This window comes from Poromitra crassiceps (genome assembly GCF_964638095.1).
Source record: "Poromitra crassiceps genome assembly, chromosome: 4".
Classification (NCBI taxonomy): Eukaryota; Metazoa; Chordata; class Actinopteri; order Beryciformes; family Melamphaidae; genus Poromitra; species Poromitra crassiceps.
In genome coordinates, this window is record NC_139626.1 from 39519005 (window position 1) to 39540672 (window position 21668).

The 21668-nt window shown below is 45.6% G+C and overlaps 2 protein-coding genes across 2 annotated transcripts in view; one reads left to right on the plus strand and one right to left on the minus strand.

The window, feature by feature from the left end:
* LOC310775772 (multiple PDZ domain protein-like) overlaps positions 1 to 3529 on the minus strand; it is a gene marked incomplete at both ends in the record, with an annotated part of 57115 nt that extends 53586 nt beyond the window's left edge. The window contains 3 exons of the mRNA XM_083635906.1: positions 138 to 317; positions 2668 to 2834; positions 3526 to 3529. Coding sequence (XP_083492032.1) covers positions 138 to 317; positions 2668 to 2834; positions 3526 to 3529 — 351 coding nt within the window. The remainder of the gene's footprint in view (positions 1 to 137; positions 318 to 2667; positions 2835 to 3525) is intronic.
* Positions 3530 to 8498: 4969 nt separating this feature from the next.
* LOC310775773 (adhesion G protein-coupled receptor L3-like) overlaps positions 8499 to 21668 on the plus strand; it is a gene marked incomplete at its 3' end in the record, with an annotated part of 152726 nt that continues 139556 nt past the window's right edge. The window contains exon 1 of the mRNA XM_083635907.1: positions 8499 to 8590. The remainder of the gene's footprint in view (positions 8591 to 21668) is intronic.

A 21668-nucleotide genomic window follows, 5' to 3' on the forward strand; every position in this document is an offset into this window, starting at 1 on the left:
GTTTCAAAATGTAACACGATGTTTTCAAATGTAAAACTTAAAGAAACTCCATGTGTAACTTTTACCCTCAAAAAGATCTGGATCTTCATCCGAGGGCTTCAAAGACAACTTTCATGATGAATTATGTCCTGAGGTACCTGAGACTCAGTGTGAACGCCGTTGTCCGCGTAGACGTCGGAGTAGGGCAGGTCCAGGGAGCCCAGAGAGGAGAGGCTGTGGAAGGATTTGGCAGTGCTGGGCCTTCGGTTCTCCATGGCCCACGTGTAGGAGTCTCTGTGGCCGCAGTTCATGGACATGGACTTGAAGATTCGCTTTCCCTGGGAGGAGCGAGGGTTAAGGGACAGATAGAGAAGTCATGAAGGGGAAGGGAAGGAACGCCGGGTGCAAGTCGAGAGAGATGGATGGGTAGGATAGGGAGAGGATAGATGAAGGAGAAGTGGATTGAGGGAAAAGAAAGATGGAGAGTGTGTGATAAAGGGGTTGGGTGGGGTGGTTTGATAGAGAGGTGGGGACATTAACTGAGGACAGGAGAGGTGGGAGATAAAGGAGCCCGATAGGACTGGAGGGGGTGAGAGAGCGACGTCGGGATGGGAAACGCAATGGATAGAGAAGTTGGAAGGGGGGAGTCATATAGACGAGACAATGAAAAAAGATTCAGAGAGGGAGCGGGGGGAGGGAGGGTGCCCCGAAACAGACAGATAAGTAGAGAACCGAACAGGAAGGGGAAGAGATAGGAAAGGAGGAGCACAGCGAGACAGAAACGGGAGTGTCCGCGATAAAGGCCTTCTGTAACACATAGGCACAAATCTGTTCTTTTGTCTTCTGTGTATTCCATATCAAAGCTTGAACGGAGAAGTAATTCCATCTCATCAACTTCCATAGCTGTTGAAAGAGCGAGAACAAGTGATAGAACGTTATCAAACGCCCAACAGGCCATTTTGTTTCTAATGAGTTCGCGGCCCATTGATTTGCACTTGCATTGCCAACAAATTCTAATAGCTGCAGATGTATCGCAACCAAAACTTGGCAACAGTGAAAACTGCTTGAATGTCCTATAAGAAGGGGCTTGATTAGCCTGAACATTTGACATCCAGTATCACTTAAAGCCGATTCCACAATCCAGTGCCGTGTCTACTGGAAATGCAGGGATGCTAGTCTACACCGCTAATGTAATAGTGGCGACGTGTGGACTGTGTGGCTTACAGTTAGCCTATTACAGCATACCACAACAGACTATTACAGCATACCACAACAGACTATTACAGCATACCACAACAGACTATTACAGCATACCACAACAGACTATTACAGCATACCACAACAGACTATTACAGCATACCACAACAGACTATTACCCAGCTGTGATGCTTCCCACACTGATTAATGCACACAAGTTGAATACCTTGATGCTGTTGACTATGTCAGTTCCATACAACAACACATGCTCGCAGACACATACCGTACATGCGTGGGAGTCATGGAGCACATGTGTGTGACTGATGAATATCCTTTGCTAACATACATGCATGGCGACTGGTATATGTATATACCAGTCAAAAAACTCCCACATGGGCGTCGGGGTAGTGTAGCGGTAGATTCCCTGCCTACCAAGACGAGGGTCGCAGGCTCGCGCCCCCGTGTTACCTCCGGCGTGGTCGGGGCGTCTATACAGGCACAATTGGCCGTGTCTGCGGGTGGGAAGTCGGTGCGGTATGAGTCCCGGTCGCTGCACTAGCGCCACCTCTGGTCGGGTCGGGGTGCCTGTTCAGGGTGGAGGGGAACTGGAGGGATATCGTGACCCCCCCCCCCCGCGCGCGCGCGCGCACACGCACTATGTCCTGCCGGTGAAAGCGGCTGTATCGAGGAAGCATGTGCTAGTCTACGGGTCAGCCCAAGATCGGCAGAGGGGGTGGAGCAACGGCCGGGACAACAGGAGGAATTGGCCAAGTACAATTGGGGAGAAAATGGTAGAATAATAGGGGTGCACCGATCGATCGGCAAGCAATCTGTATCGGCCGATTTTGACCTCAAATATGCGATCGGCGATCGGCATTTTATATATATATATATATATTTTTTTTATAAAAAAAAAAAAGCCCTATCACTAATCAGGCTTTCCAACGATATAAAATACAATGCCAATTGGTGCCAATGCCAATTATTAAAGGGGAGAAATAATCGACCTAAAATAACGTTTCCAAACTTTCTTTGAGGAGTTTATATATCGGTGATCGGTCGATGATCGGTTGGGCAGATATTTCCCATAGGCGATCGGCAATCGGTGATCGGTGGCAAAAAACGTGATCGGTGCACCCCTATAGAATAATATGAAAAACTTGAAAAACTCACACAGGTACCAACCCCCCCCCCCCCAACCACCACATACAGTACACACCTCACTGGTAAAACCCATGAATTACAGAATAAAGTATAACCTTCTTCACAATGTTAGTTACTGATGACTTTTGCACAATCCTAGACCTAATGTATCCCCCCCCCCTCTCTCTGCTTTAGTGGTAAGCATAGGTAAGCTGATTACTCATCCAGTTTATTTCCTGCATTTTTAGGAATGATGCCGCTCCCTCCTTATCATTCAATATACAGCAAACCCCACTGTCTCTCTCTCTCTCTCCTCCCCGCCCACACACCCACTCTCAGCTCACATACGTTGGCTGAGGGCTGCCTCTGTGCTTGCTGCATGCTGAGTATGTGCTGGAAGAGAGGACTCTGCAGGACAGCAGTGAGCAGGGAGAGCTGCTCCTGTGTGGGGGCCTCCCCTCTCTCCTTCAGCCTGGCCTGCAGTCTCTCCACAGCCTCCAAGGCACGCCGAGTACCTGCAGAGAAACGTGAAAGGCCGGTCGTTGGGTGTCCTGCAGAAACATCACCTCGCCAATTGGTCTTTACTTTTACGTCGATTCATTGCAGCTGGGATTGTTTTCCGCGTGTAGGGATTACTGTATAGTCATCTATGACTCTGGTACGAAACCAAACCACTGATATTTAATTGGCTTCTTAAGTGGCAGGACTGCACGGGTATTAGTGGGAAAATCAAACACTTCTTTTAAATGTGTGAAATGTTGATGTATTGAGGATACAGGGTTTTGCCTGTAGAATCCAGAATGGCATCGTCTGAGTGTGGTGTCAGCAATGATCCGCAGTAGTATAATGTGTACTAAAAAAAGAACTGTGTGGTGTCTTGGTGGTGGAGCGGACAACAATTCTTGTGCTCGTCTTTAAAAACAAAGAAATAAATCCGTGAACTGTGGCTGCCGGAGTGTGAATTGAATCAATCCCGTGCTACGCTGTCACACACTCCTCTCTTCTTACTTTCCTGTCAAAGCTGTGAAAGTTTTCGCTCTCCTTTGGGGATAAATCCAAGACGACTGACCATGTAACTACTCCCTCCTCTCCCGATGTAGCAGCCATGCCTGACTCCTTGTAAGCCTCTAGGGGGTGGCGGTGGGCGGGGGAATCTTAGGTGACTGGACCTATTTGCTTTCAAATACTTACACATAGGCTACTTACCCATGATTTCCATCTTAGCCTGCCTCTGCTTCTCAGATTAATTGTGTCTATCAGTCATCTCTCTTACTTAAATGTCATTCTTCTGTGTTGGACACCTGTCACATAAACAAATGGAAGAAAGCTTTAACATGACATTGCACACATAGCCCAGTCTACTTCAATATTTCACTGTCAAATAGGCTAGTACTGTATTATGAAAAAAAACTACAGTGGCCTACCAGGTTGAGGTTTTTCATCCATTTAAAAGACACTGATTGTCACTTGCGGTTTCACACAGGAACAGTTTACCTCTCCCCATCCCACTCAGGCCTGTAACAACCACTGTTTTGCGAGCGCCTTGCTCGTCAACTAATGCTCTTAGAGTAGGATTTTAAATCCGCTCCAAAAGGCTGTATCTACCAGTGATGGTAATTAACGTCGACACAGCCTCCCGACCAGTTTGCCGTGAGGGAGAGCTTGTAGCTTCAGCGAGGCAGGAGTCGGTGATTCAAAGCATCATGGTACAATGGCATGATTTGATTTGCAAAATGATTGGCTGGAAATGACAGCATCTCATCTACAATCTAATTATGGGTCATTGTTTAAGACAACAGAAGCACTGCAGCCCTTCACTACAATGCTGGGTAGCCCTGGGTAGCGTTAATACATTTTCATATCAAAGGGATAGCCTATTAATTATCAAAATAAATTTCAATACAGATGAATGATTCACAATGATTCAGCAGGCCCGGTTTCTACTTTGTCATATTTAGCATATAGGCCTAAATGAAAATATCTTAAATGATAATCTAGGGCGTATTATTTAGCTTGTACAAAAACAAAAACAACACAACACGACCCCATTAGGATGGTATTACAGTGACAAATAATAACAGTAGGCCTATGAATTGTTCAGAAACGTCTCTGTCTACATTCTGCAACTTGCAGGATCCACAGAGACACTGTAATCCCCATTAGCTATATAGGCTATGACGGCTTCATCTCACCTCCATTGCAGCGGCGGGTTATCAACAGGTCGCCACACTGACACTCCGTCCAAGCACAATCGACACAACCTCCAGTCCGCGGGTACATTTACTGATAAGAGAGATGCCGAGCCACTTCTCTGATGCGCCAATTCATACCAGCTCACCTACGTCCAAATCAAAAAGCAGAGAGCGCGTATTTGCCAGCATTGTGTCCGGTGGATATGAGCGCTTCAGGCAGTGCGCATGTCACCTAGTCTCTGATCTTGAGGCAGAGGGCTCATCCAAAAAAGGAACAATTGTAATCCTGTAAACAGAGGAATACAATATCACAGATGTAAAATGTTGTTTTATATTAAAAAATTGCTTATATAGGCCCAGTGCTAACAAATTAGTTAAAAATAAATAAATAGATATTATTACAATTATTATTATTAATTATGTTTATGTAGGCTAGCTATAGCGATTTTTAAATTATAGGCAAATCATAATTAAAACATTTTGACCTAATAATTGTCAAAACATTATTTAATGTGCACTCCACAGGGAGTATCAAACAGGTGTTTTAACGTTAATTGGCTTTTATCTGTTTATCTGGCTGCCTGCATTTGCGAATTGGTCTGGCAATGGCATGCAAATGAATGAAACTAGCGCGTCAGAAGAGCTAGCAGGGAACTATAGCTAATAGCTAGTCGTTGTGCGTTAACACGTTAATGTCCCAATCTAGAGGAATGAATCGATTTGAATCGGGTTACTGAACTGATTGGAGGATTATCATTATCCTCAGATGATTTACAAGCAAGTCAAGGGAGCAGGTAGGTAGGATTCAGATCGTCCAGTCCATTTTAGATGACGTGAGCCGATGGTTAGTTGTATTTTTACGCTAACAGGCTTAATTATCCCTTGTATAAATGTGAGCTTGCTAGCGTTAGTATGAGTTCCACGAGTAGTTTTCTCCTGGACAGCTGCTGCAGCACCGCAACAAGTAGCTAGTTAGCTCTCATGGTCATGGTCTGAGACCACTGGTTGAGACTAGTTAGCCGAGCAGCTGTAGCACTGTGCTAAACCAAGCCAGACCGCAGCAGCATACCCTAAACTTCACATCTAGGCCTGTATGCGGGCTGGGTCTAACCTTGCTTGCAAGATGGATAACCTCGCGAGATCAAAAGAGATTCTCTCCACGTAATTTAATGTGGAGCTAAACCGTCCATCTGGCAGCGTCAGGTTAGTCTGGGGCCGGTGTCATGCCGAGTTTTGCACCCTGCCGAGAATTGCACCCCCACCATATTTAGGGGCTGTTTTAACTTAAAAACAGGGATGCAAATCTCGGCAGGTACAAACCGCCGAGATTTGCACCCCCCTCCATAAAGCCAGGAGAGATCCCCGGGTCTCGAGGTCATCTGTACCCGGATTTTAAGCACCAAAGTCGGCTTCCATGAGCCAGAAGGGATCATGTCTATGTTCCCCGGGTTCTATATTCCCCGTTTTTCACTAACCTCTCCCAGCCCCCACGCCAAACCTAACCTCCCCCCATGCCTAAACCTAACCTCCCCCAGACCCTAACCCAAAACCTAACCTCTCCCACCCCCACGCCTAAACCTAAGGTCGGCATTGCGGGTGGTCGGCATAGCGGGTGGACACCATTTGGGAAAAGCGGGGAACATAGGACCCGGGGAACATAGGGATGACCCCAGCCAGAAGAGAGCCCAAGCATGGAAGTCACCTCCACGCGGATCTAATGCATCAAAGTCGGCCTCCACGAGCCAGGCAGACCCCCTGGCTTGGAGATCACGTCTACCAAGACAATTATATCATTTTTAAACAGTTAAGTTTCCGTATAAATCATTACAATATGCTCCCGGAAGGTGGGGATGCAATTATCTGTGGGGGTGCAAAACTTGGCATGACACCGGCTTTGTTCTCGACTCTCATCTGTTGTAGTTACTGCAAACTAAAGACAGTCCTTTTCTCTAAAATGGTGATTAGTTCAACCCAGACAGTTATCACAATTATAAAATTGGTACAGAGCCCAAATATGATCCTAACTCAATTTTGATCAAACTTATCAGGCCCATGTGGCCAGTTTGGTGGGCCTCCAGGCCCAGGGTACCACCTCTGTGCCCCTCAAGGACCTCTGGAACCCCTTCAATGACCTCTGGAACCCCTTCAATGACCTCTGTAACCCCGTCAAGGACTTCTGGAACCCCTTCAAGGACCTCTGAACTCCTCAAGGACCTCTCGAGCACCCCCCCCCCCCCCACACACACACACACACACATACTATATATATATATATATATATATATATATATATATATATATATACTGTATATGAGCTACAAACGACCTGGGTGAGAAGAGAGAGTCCACAGCACAAGAATTCATCGAAAGTATGAAGCATAATATATATATATATATATATATATATATATATATATATATATCAACTTCTATTAGCAGACACAAGGTCCATAGAAAAAACAGACATAACATTTAAAAGTACACACAAAAAACTCATAACTATAAAAGGCACTTATAGGCTACCAAAAATTCCACATCTGTGATTGGTATCTCACAGCACTATATATATATATAGGCCTATATATATATATATAGTGCTATATATATATATATATATATATATATATATATATATATATATATATATATATATATATTTTATGCTTCATACTTTCGATGAATTCTCGTGCTGTTTAACATTTGTGGACTCATTTCTCTTATGACTCTTCTCACCCAGATCGTTTGTAGCTCAGTAGGATGCATGTCAGCAGCCAAGGCTTCCCTCATAGACCTGAAGCAATAATCGCTTTAGGATGAATTATTATACCACACATGCTCCTCATTTGATTTCCAGCATATAATGCAGTGGTTCCCAAAGTGGAGTCCACGGGACCATCAGGGGTGCCTGGAAGGGGTTCCACGGGGTCCCTAGTAAAATGAAGAATAGTTAAATTTGGCTTTAATCCCCCTCTAGAATGAGGCGCAATGAGAGAATGAAAAGGGACTGGGTTTCACTGTGTATAGCCACCCACTTGCTGCCACCACGCCTATTGATTAATTATGTCTAGCAACAACAAAAAAGTCAGATGGGGCTTTTTGTGACAGCATCTTATCCTACCTGAGCTTTCCTTGTGAAAGGTTTGGGGAACTCTGCCTGGTCTAACGTTCACACGGCAGGTGGAGCCCTAAGTCCAGAGATTTGGGAGCCAGATCCAGTTCCACGTTTTCTACCAGACACCCCACTTCATCTCTTTGCATCCCCCAGCCAGGCAGGAATCATTCTCCATACACACGCACGCGTGCAAACGAACGCGCACGCACGCACGCACGCACGCACACACACACACACACACACACACACACACACACACACACACACACACACACACACACACACACACACACCCCGCCCGCCTGCAACGCAACGCAACGCAACGCTCCGCTCGCCGGGCTGCGCTTCAGAGCAACCGAGCGTCCACCGCCTCCCTCCAAATTGGTTTGTCATCTCTGACCCCTCTCTCTGAGTTGACCACGGTCCTCTGCTCTGCCTTGCTCTGCTCTGCGCCTGTGGACTTCAGCAGAAGTCGGTAAGAACATAAAGGCAGGCGAGGCGAGAGAGAGAGAGAGAGAGGCGGGGAGAGAGAGAGGCGGGGAGAGAGAGAGAGAGAGGGAGAGAGGGAGAGGACGCCTCTGTCCTCCAGTGGGCTACTGGACCTAGTGCATTTGCACGGACGCGACACCTCTGTGTGTGTGAGCGCTGATTGGGATACTAAGCAGCACGCAGCTATTGGTTTATTACATGCTCAGGCTTCATTCCCATCCGCTCATTCGGCAAGATTTTCCCCCACATGTTTTTTTTAATTCTTTTTCCTTGCGGTATAGGAAGCATTAGCCTCACCACATTGCAGACCTGGAGCAGAGGCGCTTGATTCGTCGGAATCGCCGATCATCACTGAATTTATTTATCGACTGGGAAGATATTTCTATCCGCATAAACAGCGCCGAAGAGGTTATTCACGACCCCTCTGTGTGCTGGATGTGTGTGCATAATATGCACTATCGCTGCTACTGGTGAAACGGTAAGGATCTGCTCTTCTTTTCTTACCCCCCCCCCCTCCTCCTCCTCCTCAGGAATGATGTACTTTATGGATTCTGGCATCGTCGGTAAACCTTAACGTTAACGTCAACATGTGCCAATCAGTGACTTGCAGGCGGCTATGGACGGCAGCGCTGACTTCTAGTTCCCACGGATGCCCATGGGAATGTGGCCTATACAATTCTTATAGTTTAAGGGCCCGTTTGGACGGACGGACGGGTATGTGTAGGTGGGCTATGTTCCCGGTATATGGTCCAGAGGCGTATTGTTACTGAATGGGCGTCGCTCGGATGTGAGGAGCAAACAATCGGTGTGTGATCGCATTAGCCTATAATAACAGCGGCGCGGACAGGGTTTGTTCATTATGATTAGGCTATATATACAATAGCCCAGAGCGTTCGCCAGGCTGCACTGCAGGGCGCAATGACGAATCACATGGGTTTTGCATGAGTGATGGATGACAGATCCAGCCTATATTATGCAAGTGTTCATCCACCCTGATGTTTTCCCAATTGCGTGTGGCTGTCACAGGAGTCCGGTGGGACGCAGTCATGTTGGTGTTGTTGGCTTGTCAGCCGCAGCCTAGAATCCAGACCCGATCCAGCTACTGTGTTGAGAAAAGGCTGTGTGGGCTCCAGCAGGGCCAGAGCATCCCAGGATACGTCAATCATGCGGATTCATGAGTGACAGCTATCTGGCTCTTATTTACCGAACAGGCATCTGGGCTTGCAGATGACCTTGGATGGAGGAATGCGTGGAAAATAGTGTAGCAGGCTGCACAAATCCCCGGGAACTGAGAAGACCCCCCCTCCACCTGAGATGTGTGCAGGTCACAGAGGTGTAGGCTACTCTTTTTATGATGAGACTCTCACCCCCTCCCTTTTTTTTTAAAGCAAAGAAACCTGCAATGACATAATCAGGCTTTGTGCCTCCCTGCCAATGAGCTGGTGTTGACGATTAATTACAAGTGGTTCATCTGTCTCAAATAATTGCAGATATGGCTTTCAAAGCACAGGCAGCTAGACAATTCACAATTCACCCTCAATAGCCATTTGTTGTCTTTTTGTGTGGTCGGATCGCTGTGTGGACCGGCCCTGTCTGAACCACTGGCGGTACTCTCTCAACATCCAAATGGCAATCTGCCATGACTTAGTGTGTGTGGGCAAAGTCATTCCTTCTCGTGGGCTAGATTTCTGTGTCGGGTGCGACGATATGAAGGGTGGAGGAGGATGTGGACCAGGTTAGAGTGGAGGACAATATCTCCGCTCATCTGTCACGGTGGGAGCCGAGCTGAGAAAAGTGTCTCCGAGGGATCCACAGAGCAGGTGGGGAAAGTGGTCAGTGTAGGTAGTTATCTGTACGTCTGCCCCTGACAGCCTGTCGAGATTTTACATAATTGGCGTGGCTGCCATTTTGGCAGCATCTGTTAAAAAGCACAGCCCGGTCTCTGAGGAGATTATCATTATAGAACAGACAAATATCACTAAATCATCTCTAATCAGTGCATCTGTTCGTGTCTAAGTTATCCGGCAGTTCTTGAGTTCTATAGGTGTCTGACAAGCTGCTTATCAGCTCTTTTAAATTGCCATCTGAGAAATATGTAGCCTAAAAAATACTTTCGTGCTTATTTGGGATCTTATTGGCCGTGGTTGTCTGCAAGGCACTGCAGGGGTCGGGGGCAGTCTTGAAGATCCTCTCCAGAGAAAGGCAGAGGAGCTATTTTCCAGAGATGACAGTGAATCAGAATGTGTTCAAGAGCATCTTGGGTCACGTTCAATTACAACACCCACCACAAGTTTTGATGTTGTTGGAGACACCTGGGGCCATACAATGTGCAGCAGCAGCAGCAGCAGCAGCAGCAGCAAGCAATATGCTGACTGTAGGTCTATCTGTCCCCCTTTAATTAGGTCACAGATTCATTCTACTTGTTATGATGCAACGCACGAGAAAGACAAAGCTCCTTATTAGGGAAAATGGGGGTGCAAATAGGATGTTTGTGCTGCCTATGTTGTTGGGTTGTTCTGCTTGATTGACCCAGGTCTGACTCCTCCGCTCAGAGTGCTGAATTTAACACAATGTGCGGTCGGGATGTGGTACCAATATCTAACCCTGTAATCAAAGCTGCCCCACTTTGAGTCAACTGTCTTGGTAAGTGGGACATAATGAATAGGAGGAGTTATGTCTGTGTGGTAATAGCAGTTGATTGATTGATTGATTGATTGATTGATTGATTGATTGATTTTATTTGATTTTTGGTTAAAAAACAAACACATGAAACAGGACATGTATCTCAGAAACACCATCAAGGATGAAAACGCAATAAATTCAAACTTGTTTCCATTGTGCTCCTTGGTCTTAGACAGACAAAACAAAACAACAAAGAACAGGCATAGGTACAGAGAATGCTAAAACTATAGAAACTACAAACTATTATACAATGCAAAAATACTAAAAGTGGTAAAGATAGACGCATAGAAATCTATCAAATTAAAAGGGACATTTTATGTTGCTAGGCTGTAACATTTTCTAAAAGCCAGGATTTGACCTTAATCTTAAAAGAGAGCTGACTGCTAGTAGTCTTGATGGGGAGGGGTACCAGTTGACAGCTCCACCAAAACCTATAAGAACATTTGCCCAGTGACAAATGTATTTTAGCGTCTCTATATTTTTTGATTTTTTTGATCTATAATTTAGCATTGATTCCAATAGGGAAACGCATGAGAAAGGCCTCATCCATACTTGGAAAGAAACCCCTAAGATAATGAAAAATCAACCTTGGCCAGACAGCATGATCAAATTCTCATGCGGCTCATACAGACCGACAATAATACACACATATAGCTACACACCTTAATAATAAGACAAACAGGCATATAATCAGTTTTAACAAGTGCATTGCTCGTTATTGAAGACTCTATTTCCATCGTCAAGGGTGATTAGGGAGTCCAACTTCCAACACCGGAGCAATTAATTCTGTTTAGTGGACACATAGAGAAACACAAGGGCTGAACGTCCCAGAACCATCTTAACAAGCATCGCCGAAAAACAATTTGCCATTTGCTGGCTTCCAGTCCAGTAATGACTTAATTTCTCATCATGCAATATAGCAAGGGACGGTAAAGGCAGTTTGTTCTCAGTGTTTCTCCTCACAGCAAGGGATGACAACTAGGGCTGGGGATTGATACGATTGTATTGATTGATACCAATGCCATTATGGATTCTGCTTATCGGTCTGATTCTTTATTCATTCCCTTATCGATTCCCGTTTCATTTTTGTTAGGCCTACAGTAGGCCTACACAGGTTCTCAGCATCAACGTAGCTGTTTCATCATCTCCTGAGTCTGAAAACACAGTGGAGAATGTCTGCCTATAATAACGTTTGAACATGTTCAAATGAATTACAACGCTCCTTTTCTTCAAAGGATATAACATGTTTCAACATAATTTATCGTGCTTTCCACCCTCGAAATGATCATTTTACAGACGTTGAGCAGCGCCGTTGTCGTCCTTTCTTGTCATGTTGAAATGAAGCCACGCTTTGGACCGTTTCTTCCTCTCCGCATGACCCCTCCGCACACACGCACGCACGCACGCACGCACGCACACACACATGCACACGCAAACACACACACACACACACACCGTTTCTTCCTCTCCGCGTGACTCCTTGCAAGTTTTCCAGCAGCGTTGATGCAGAGCGTGACGTCATGACGCATGAGTATTTTTGCAATGCGCAACTGTCAGAAAAACATACCGGGGCATTGCTAGGAGCAATCAATAACCTCGGAGGCGTACGATAACGATTTCAGAGTAATTGGATCATTTGGAACCGGTTTCTAAATGGTTCTCGGGGTTCTCGATTCCCATCTCTTAACGACAACCCACCTTCACGCATGAATCAGTCGTCAGTCACCCTTCTGATTTAAGCTGTAAGAAACGAACCTTAAAAATATTGCATTATTAAAATTCAACTTCAATTCAAAAGCTGAGCTATTGACTTTTCAGTGCACTAATTCCCCCGATGCAATAATGAGGGACTTTCCTATAGCCGCGTAGTCTCAGGCCCACTTTGTGTGGGGCGTTCACCACCTGATTCAGAAGCCCTCAGAAGGGCCTCAGAAGCCCTCAGAAGGGCTTGTCCAATGCGAGTGGACTATGCAGTTACTTTGTTAGCTCATTAGTTCTACTGTACTGTATGCTTGGGAAAGGGGGGAAACCGGCAGTTTGACGACGGCCTGTCAAGATTTCAGGGCATTTCACTGAGTCATTGCTTCTGTGGGCTTGACTAGAATAGCCCTCCAGAGATGGATGTCTTACTCTGCCTAATATGGAACCCTCGCAGTGGTTTGTGCTCTCTGAGCACGCGGCCTGGCCTCTGCGTCTGTCCGTTTGGATCGGGGGTTGGAGGAAGTGCGCTCTGTTTGGGCCTGCCTACTCATGCGTGTTGGTAATAGGGCTGTTTATGTGGAGCGCTGGATGTGATATAATGTTGTAATCCCGCTCAATGGTCATTGCATTGTTCAGCTTTGTTGTACAGTAGATTCTAATCGTCCTGCTGAGCAACATGAGGAGGGCCCCCGGCGCCGCCGGCGGCCGCTCTGAACTCTGGTGAGGGTCAAACACGTCCGGAGATGTTTGAGTGAAACCGCAGGTGCCCCCCCCCCCGCCCACAGGACTGAATCCATTCATTTCAAAGTAAAAAAAATAATAATATAGCACTTTTCAAAACACACAGCTACAAACTGGGCAAAAGGTATGAAACAAGGCAAGAACTCTAACAGAGACCATGTGCATAATGTGTGGGAAAATAGATATTTCCCAAATGTTTCCATTTTGGATTTTTTTCAACGCTGAAATTTTGTGTTATGTCTAAAGTCCAAGTTCAATTTTGTTTATTTCCATATAGACTTTGTCACACGCATTGATTCTACAATGAGCCTAAGCAGATCTAACAACCGTAGAACAGAATGACATGGACCAGGAAGAGCAAGGACATAACATCCTTACAGTCTAGCCCCGGCCCCAGCAGGCACCGCCACCTACAGTACGTGAGCAACCCACCAAGTCAAGTTCTTTCCATATGCGAAGCTTACTTGGGAAGTCAAACTGATTTTGATTCTGAGAACCATCAAATGGAGGTCAAAATATTTAATAATATATAAGTCATTATGTAAAAGAAAAAGGCTATAATAAATGATTTAAAAGAGGATACAGATTTTGCAGGCCTAAGCTCCTCAGGTACTGTAGGTTATTCCAAAGTCTAGGAGTTGTTTTTAATCTAGGAAGGAACAGTCAATAGGAATCTGCACTTGGAGGCTAAAAAAATTAAAAAAAAATCTGTCAAAGTGATCAGTGAAATGTGAAGGTCGATACGATAGATCGGCAATACGTCATTTTGTAGGTGGCACATGGTCTCGCCCCCTTTTACGGGGAAAACACAAGCCACTTAGTACCATTTTTTTAAATAAAAAAACAACAGAATTCATCTCGTTTATGATGAGTCACATGTTACGGCAGTCTAGCCTGAGCCAAGTAGCCCACAACGATGCTCCACTACAACAGCATTTAATGTCGGAAGGCTAAATTAGCAACAGGCGGACACACCGGAACTAGGTCACAGACGGGACAGGAGTGACATGATTTTAGGTGGGTAAAAAAGTAATATTTCCGGGGGAATCTTGCACATTTCATGGCCAGACAAGTTGTAATATATTGTCATGTCATGGTGTCTTTGAGTCATTAATAAACAAAATTAATTTGTTATTTTTCTATTTTTGGTACTGCAATTTTACATACGATCTATCGTATTCTGAAATGAGCAGGTCACCGATGCAAAGAGTGCTGAATTCGGAGTGATGATGTGACCTCACCTCGTCCCTACTGCTCTGTACTGGCTTTGCTTTGCTAGCATCCAAACACAGAAGAAGACAAGACAGTGAGTGAATACTGTACTCTAATGAAAACAACAGCAACACAAAACCTACAAAGTGCACGGTCAGTGACTGGCCAGACTCAGGACTTTGCCATCTTGGCCTTTAGGCTTTGGAAATGGGTTATCTGAGAAGCTTGGGCTGCAAAAAAAATCAATGTCGTATTTAAATCACTCCTCTAAACATGTTCTTTTTCCCCCAGACAGCCTTTTATACATTTTTCATTGACTGGTTTTCCTCTGATTTCATTTGCAGCGTAGCCAACCCTGTTTTTCCATTCATGCCTAGCTTTTTATTCATGATTATTATTAAATTAAATCAACTTTATTATATTATTTTCATCACATTTGAAGTTGGCATGATGTTGAAGTGGGGCGATGCTCTGAGCGTGTCACAAGATACAACAGCATATATTTCAATATGTGTAATACAGTAATTATTCTTGGTAATAATGTGAGCAAGGTGGAGAATACTTTTACATTGTAGTTTACTTTTCCATCTGACTTTGACATGAACTGTGACCAGCACAGCAAGACGGTAACATCAACCATGACCTAGTCTCGCTGCAGTAGCCAGCCAGTAGATAAGTATCTCCATCTGGTGCACGACTCTTGAGAAGTGGTTAAGGACCGCCCCCCAAAGACAAAAACAAAATGCTTGACAGTCATATGAATTGACCAACCACGGACCTCCTATTTGCGTGACGCAGCTCGTGGGGGCGGTACATTTTGAACGATGCACCAATGCATGGCTCCTGCCATGATACTATTGGAATCCTGGAAATGCTGACTTGTGATTCAGGGCCCAGTTGCACAAAGCACCTTAGGTTAAGATTTCCGTTAGAGTCCCGAGTTAAAGGTGTCCATAAAATAGAATCGGCTGCACAACACCCTTAAATGCTTATGTGTCCTTAAAAATGTTTCACCTTATGGAGAAGATTTAAGGGTGTTTTGTGCAGCTGATTATATTTTATGGACACCTTAACTCTGACTCGGAAATCTTAACCTAAGGTGTTTTGTGCAACTGGGCCCAGACCCTCCATTGTTGGAAGTGAAGACGCTGGGTCTGACTACATGAGACTAATCATGACCTACTGTGTTACAACCCAAAGCTGCGAAATATCAAAGGAAAGCCTTTTATAGTTTATTATACGTACATTTTGATGTTGTTCATGTCTATAGGAGAGGAGTCTGCTGTTAATGTTCCACACAAATCTTTACCAACGGGCGCTTACTCCCGGCACTCAACTCATCACTGAAATAGGCCTATATAGTTTTTTTATGATATGAGGTATAGCATGCACAGTCCATTGTCTTTTAATACCTTCCACACTGTAGTTGCTATCCACATTTCAATAAAGAGAACCAAAAAAAGACCACTCATCCTCCTGATCAACACACCTCCTCCTCTGTGCCCTTCACCTCCCCGTGCCCCACTCAAAGCTGTCACCACTCAATAGACACACACACACACACACACACACACACACACACACACACACACACACACACAGTCACACACACACACACACACACACACACACACACACGCATGTCCTTCCTCCCACAGATTTGCTAAACACATATTGATGTGCTACACATCAATTACGACCACCACTCCCTCTCTCTCTCTCACACACACACGCATGCGCACGCACGCGCGCGCGCGCACACACACACACACACACACACACACACACACACACACACACACACAGACACACACACTTAATTCCAAACACACAATTATCAGATGCACAGAAACAAACACACACACACACACACACACACACACACACACACACACACACACACACACACACACACACACACACACACACACTTAAATGCAAACACACAATTATCAGATGCACAGAAACACACACACACACACACACACACACACACACACACACACACACACACACACACTTAAATGCAAACACACAATTATCAGATGCACAGAAACACACACACACACACACACACACACACACACACACACACGGAGAGACAGGCCGGCATGGAGGGCCACACATAGAGCCAGCTGCACATTCAGCAGCACAGTGCCATTAGGGAGCTGAATGGAGAATCAGTGTACAAGGCCAGAGTGATTGTAAGCAGCTCACTCAAAGGTCTGCCGATTATTTTGGTCTCTGCAGGAAATCATTTACAATAGCATCCCCCTCTTCCCTCCCCCGCTTCCCCCTCCACTTCAGTCCATTTAAACAGTGTGTCTGTGCGCGCGCGTGCGTGCGTGTGTGTATGTGTGTGTGCATCACATCAAAATGTGAGCGTGCAGTCAGTGACTACAGTATTGATGGGGAAGTTCTTCCTTGTGGTGGTGTTTTGTGTTGAAGCTGGGAAATGACTCATACACAATGTGATGCAACACAGCGGAGCCGATGTGAATTATGGAGCGATGAACAATGAGGTCATCACAGGGCTCGGGGCGTCAATCTCTGGCTGCCATGTTGGAACAGCGTTCCTTATCAATGGAGGAAGCCACTGCAGTATTGTTTCAGCGACTGTGATTCAGTGTTGTGAATAAGCGTCGGCCTCAATAGTCGTGCGGCCCGAGACAATGGCAGGGGAATTCTGGTTTTGATTCCAGCGACGCAATGTAACAGCAGGGAGATTTTGTTGAAGTGTTTTTAACGATTGCTTAAGATTGTTTAGAAATGATTCATTTCCCCTGCGTCGCGGGGTAGCGATCGTAACAATACATCGAGACAGTTACACGTTTTTTACAAATGTGTGAAGATTCAAATCGGTGAGATGAAAAATGAATCGTGATGCTTTTTTGATCAGTTTTTCTTTTATAAAGAAACGGAAATACGCGTTCATTGTGAAAAAAAGTGTGCGTTTTGCGGTTATACCCTGAGCTCGTTAATAAAAAGCGATTCTTTAATTTGATAAGTGGAAAGATAAGAAAAAACTGTGTTTTGTGGTTTTTCGTCTAAGAAATAATTAAAGGAATCTTTTTCCGTCCTAATTTGTCTGCAATCTCATTTTGTTAAAAAAAAAATTAAGTGAGAAAATCGTATTGTGAACTCGGTATCGTGAATCGTATCGAATCGTGAGTTGAGTGTATCGTTAGCCTAGTACATACATCCCCCACATCGCGAGTTCCGTTTCCTTTTTTGTCCTCTTTTGCATGCACGTCTTACATCCAGCGCCGCTCCCGATGATATTTTCCATATCTTTGCCTTCTTCAGCAGATCGTCCACAATCAGCGTCTGCTGTAATAGCATCATCCCCAGGCCCCTCTTACATTTCCTGCTTACTGGGCGTTTACTTTAACTGCATTACATACATCTTCCACTATCTGTTCATCTGGTTCCTTTCAGCACAAACCACCGGCCCAAAGATCCAGCTCGCACCGCTCTGACGCGGCCGCCCGTTTGACGGCAAATGAAAGAAGAGAAATAAAAACAACGTCATTGGTCGCGGCCGTTCAGCTGCGCAGCTGCGATCCTGATTGATATCGAATGGCATTTTCATTCCAAGTGTTTGTAAGTGAGACTACAGTAGTGCCAGGGAGTATTGATTGGAGCTGATGGTGCAGCGCCGTGATAGGCTGGAGAGGAGGGTGAGGAGATGGTCATGCTTGATGGAACAAAGATATGACCAAATGTGGTGATCAGTGGCTTGATAAAGCATCTTCACATCGTTTGTGCTGTTTTGTATTCCCCCCCCGCCCTTAATGGAACTGACAGGCGTTGTGTTAAATCATTAAAGCATAAATACTCCATCTAGGGTTAATTCCCTAAAGACATTTCTAGATCAGGGTTTTTTTTCCACAGTTCAGAGTTTTATCAGGAGGGTTTAGCCTTATAATTTACATGTAAATGAAATATCCCACTAAATTGTGGGGGACATTACTTTAATCTTTGATTTTGGGTTGCAAGAAAAACAATCATTACAATGACTGATATGTCATTGAGTTCAGGAGGACAACCCTGACTGCATAGTAATTCAAAATCAAGCATTTTTACCGTATAATTTTAGCAACGTGCATTCTGTCAGTAGAACGGTGTTTTCAAATCATTTTTCAATTATCCTCCAGAGGGCGCAATGATATCACTGTAACAGACTGTTCAGTGTGTATGCACGGCTCTGTGGATGTCCCCTCAGAGTTGCCGTAGAACAGGAAGTGGGGGACTTTGTTGTTGACAGAGACAGAGCCGGTGTTGACTAGTGTGCTTAGTGCTAATGCTAGGCGCTAGCTGTCTGAGAATAAATGTGGAAACGTGTTATAACGTTACAGCCTGACTCTCGTTTATTGTTTTATTAACAAAGTGTAAGTAATAGGCGGACCCGGACACTCGGCTACATCACTATAGCCCTTTTCAGACAAGTCATAAGATGCTCTACTTGAACAGTGTTCATTCGGATAAATTGGCTGGCTCCTCAAACCTGGAGCAACCCACCATCAGCGAGGAAGAGGAAGAGTTGCGACGCACGTATAACAACAATCACTTGAACAATGTTCATTCGGATCCTAGTCTCACCTGGACTAGTCTCGCTGGCCAGCCTCCTCTCCCTTCCGTCCGAGGAGTCTGGCGCCGCAGGTCTCCATAGTGGGATTGCGATGGGCGGCGCTTAGCGGCAGTGCCCTTGGAAAATAGTTTCAAACAATCCAACTTGCTGTTTTCAGCGTGTAGCAACGAGCTAGCGTGTAGGTTTCTTCCGTTAGCTTGCTTGCTAGTTAGCGTTGTTGTTTTCCCTGAGGCGGCAGGGGACTATTTACAGCAACACACAGGGAGGAGGGAGCGGAAGCCACTCTGATTGACATGGTCGGAGCCAATCACAGAGCTTCTTAAGCGGGGAGCGGACATCCGGCTGCCACTGAAACCGACGCCTCCAATGGGAGAGCAGAGTAGAGCAGGGGAGGGTTTATCCCAGTTATGGAGACCTGCGGCGCCAGACTCCTCGGACGGAAGGGAGAGGAGGCTGGCCAGCGAGACTACACCTGGACTGGAGCTGAGCAACTCTGCATCAGCGTTTAAGAGCTGCGACGCACTGCAGCAGAAAAAGTAAACAATCTTCGCGCGGTAAGCGAGCCCCTGCGGCCACGGCGGGGATTCTGGGCAAATGTTGACATGTCTAAAAGTTATGCCTCTACGTTTCTATGTGTTTCATACGTTTCATAGCGTAGGCTATGCTATGCAATGCCGTGAGAAATATACAATAAGTTGCTGCTGTATAAATAAAGGTTTTATTGAGGAAAAAAACGCATTTGGTATGGTTTGGAAAATTTTGTATTTTTAATTACAATTACTCGATTGATTGCTCGTTAAACGTTACCAATGATCCAGTTTGGAATTTGTGGAAAACGTGCATCCCTACTGCTGCTTACCCACGACGATGTTGATTGGTAGAGTTCTTTCTGAGCACAATCCACCCTGTTCCTTATAGTAGGTCTGGAAATCTGGGTAAAAAACAAACAAAAGGTGAATGGGGTCACGCCCCTGTATGTACAAGCTGCCTGAAGCTCAGTGAAATGTACTTTGTGTGACTGTGGAGGACATTTGAGGGAGCCTCTGTCAGCTTGTACATACAGGAGGCGCGTGACCCCGTTGACCTCGCAATTGCTTTCGCACAACCTTCCAGAGCTACTATGAGGAACAGGATGGAGAAACAACTCTCAGCGATCAACATCATCATAGGTAAGTAAATAGGGCTAGACTGTAAAAAAATGTGAACTATCCTTTTAAGTCTGTAACTTGGGGTGCTTTAAAAACACATCTCTCCATAAGTTAAGTCTGTACGAAGACAGATCATGCTTACTGTCAGTGCGTAGTCATCCCCCACCCCCCCACAAACACACACAAAGGCCCATTCTGAGGTGGGGGAAACCCTGTAGATGATCTGCTAAATTGCAGCGAGCAGCAGACTCGTAGCGTAATGCTAACGCGAGCTGTGCGCTTCAGTTGGTGCTGAAGGACTTGTTTTATTGCCGCTCACTGTAGATAACGGCGGCCGTGTATTAGCACCCATCAGTTAGTCCCTAACGCCTCTTTCACATTTTTCAATGAAACCATTTCGGCAGCTCTACGTTTTGCAGAGAGGGGGGCCTGATAATGTCACACAACGCTCCCTGACAGATGAGGATCACGCTGGCCTGTAGGCCCGCGCCAATAACTTACACGGCGCGAGTGTCTGGTTTCTAACCATGTGAGAAATTGTAACGCGTGTTCTCCGCTAGGGTGGCGACGTGTGTTCTGAACCCTCTGATTGGCTCCCTCTCAGACCGGGGTATGTATGATAGATGAGGCGGCATCCATCACATGTATCGAGATGAGAGTGAGGAGGGAATGGGACCAGGGACCTTTACTGGGGAGGAGTAACGCTCTGTGGAGCAAAGCTATTGAGAAATGGTGTTCGCTATCTTTATAGCAATCTTTGAGCTAAACCCATGTCAGCCAATTGCTGTGAGCTGTTCCTGATGGTTTGGAATGATGTATGTGTTCATGTGTGTTTGCGCTGTGTCTGTGTGTGCGTGTGTGTGTGTGTGTGCGTGCACATGTGTGTGTGTGTGCGTGTGTGTGTGTGCGTGCACATGTGTGTGTGCACATGTGTGTGTGTGTGCGCGCGCGTGTGTGTGTGTGCACACACACCCATGTACTGAAACACACCATCTCATTGTCCCAGGGTTGAGTACAGTTCAGCGGTTCACAACAGTTGGACAAATCAACCACTTTTTGTTTCATCATCTCCACCTCCCCCTCCCTCTTTCATTCTCATCCTCTCATTTTCTCCATCTCTCTCTCGCTCTCTCTCTCCCTCTCTCTCTCCATCTCTCTCTCTCTCGCTCTCTCTCCATCTCTCTCTCTCCCTCTCTCTCCCTCTCTCTCCCGCCCTCTCTCGCTTCTCTCTCCCTCGCTCTCTCTCTCCCTCTCTCTCGCTCTCTCTCCCTCTCTCTCTCTCGCTCTCTCTCCCTCTCTCTCTCTCTCTCGCTCTCTCTCTCTCTCGCTTCTCTCTCCCTCACTCTTAAGATTTATGTGGGGTACGTAGACAAGAGTCTTTAATTTTACGCCTGGGTAGACCATATACACTATTGCTCCATATTCTTCATGCTTATATGGAATCTGTCGAAGCCCAGAGGGGGAGAATAGTGCTTTTAAAA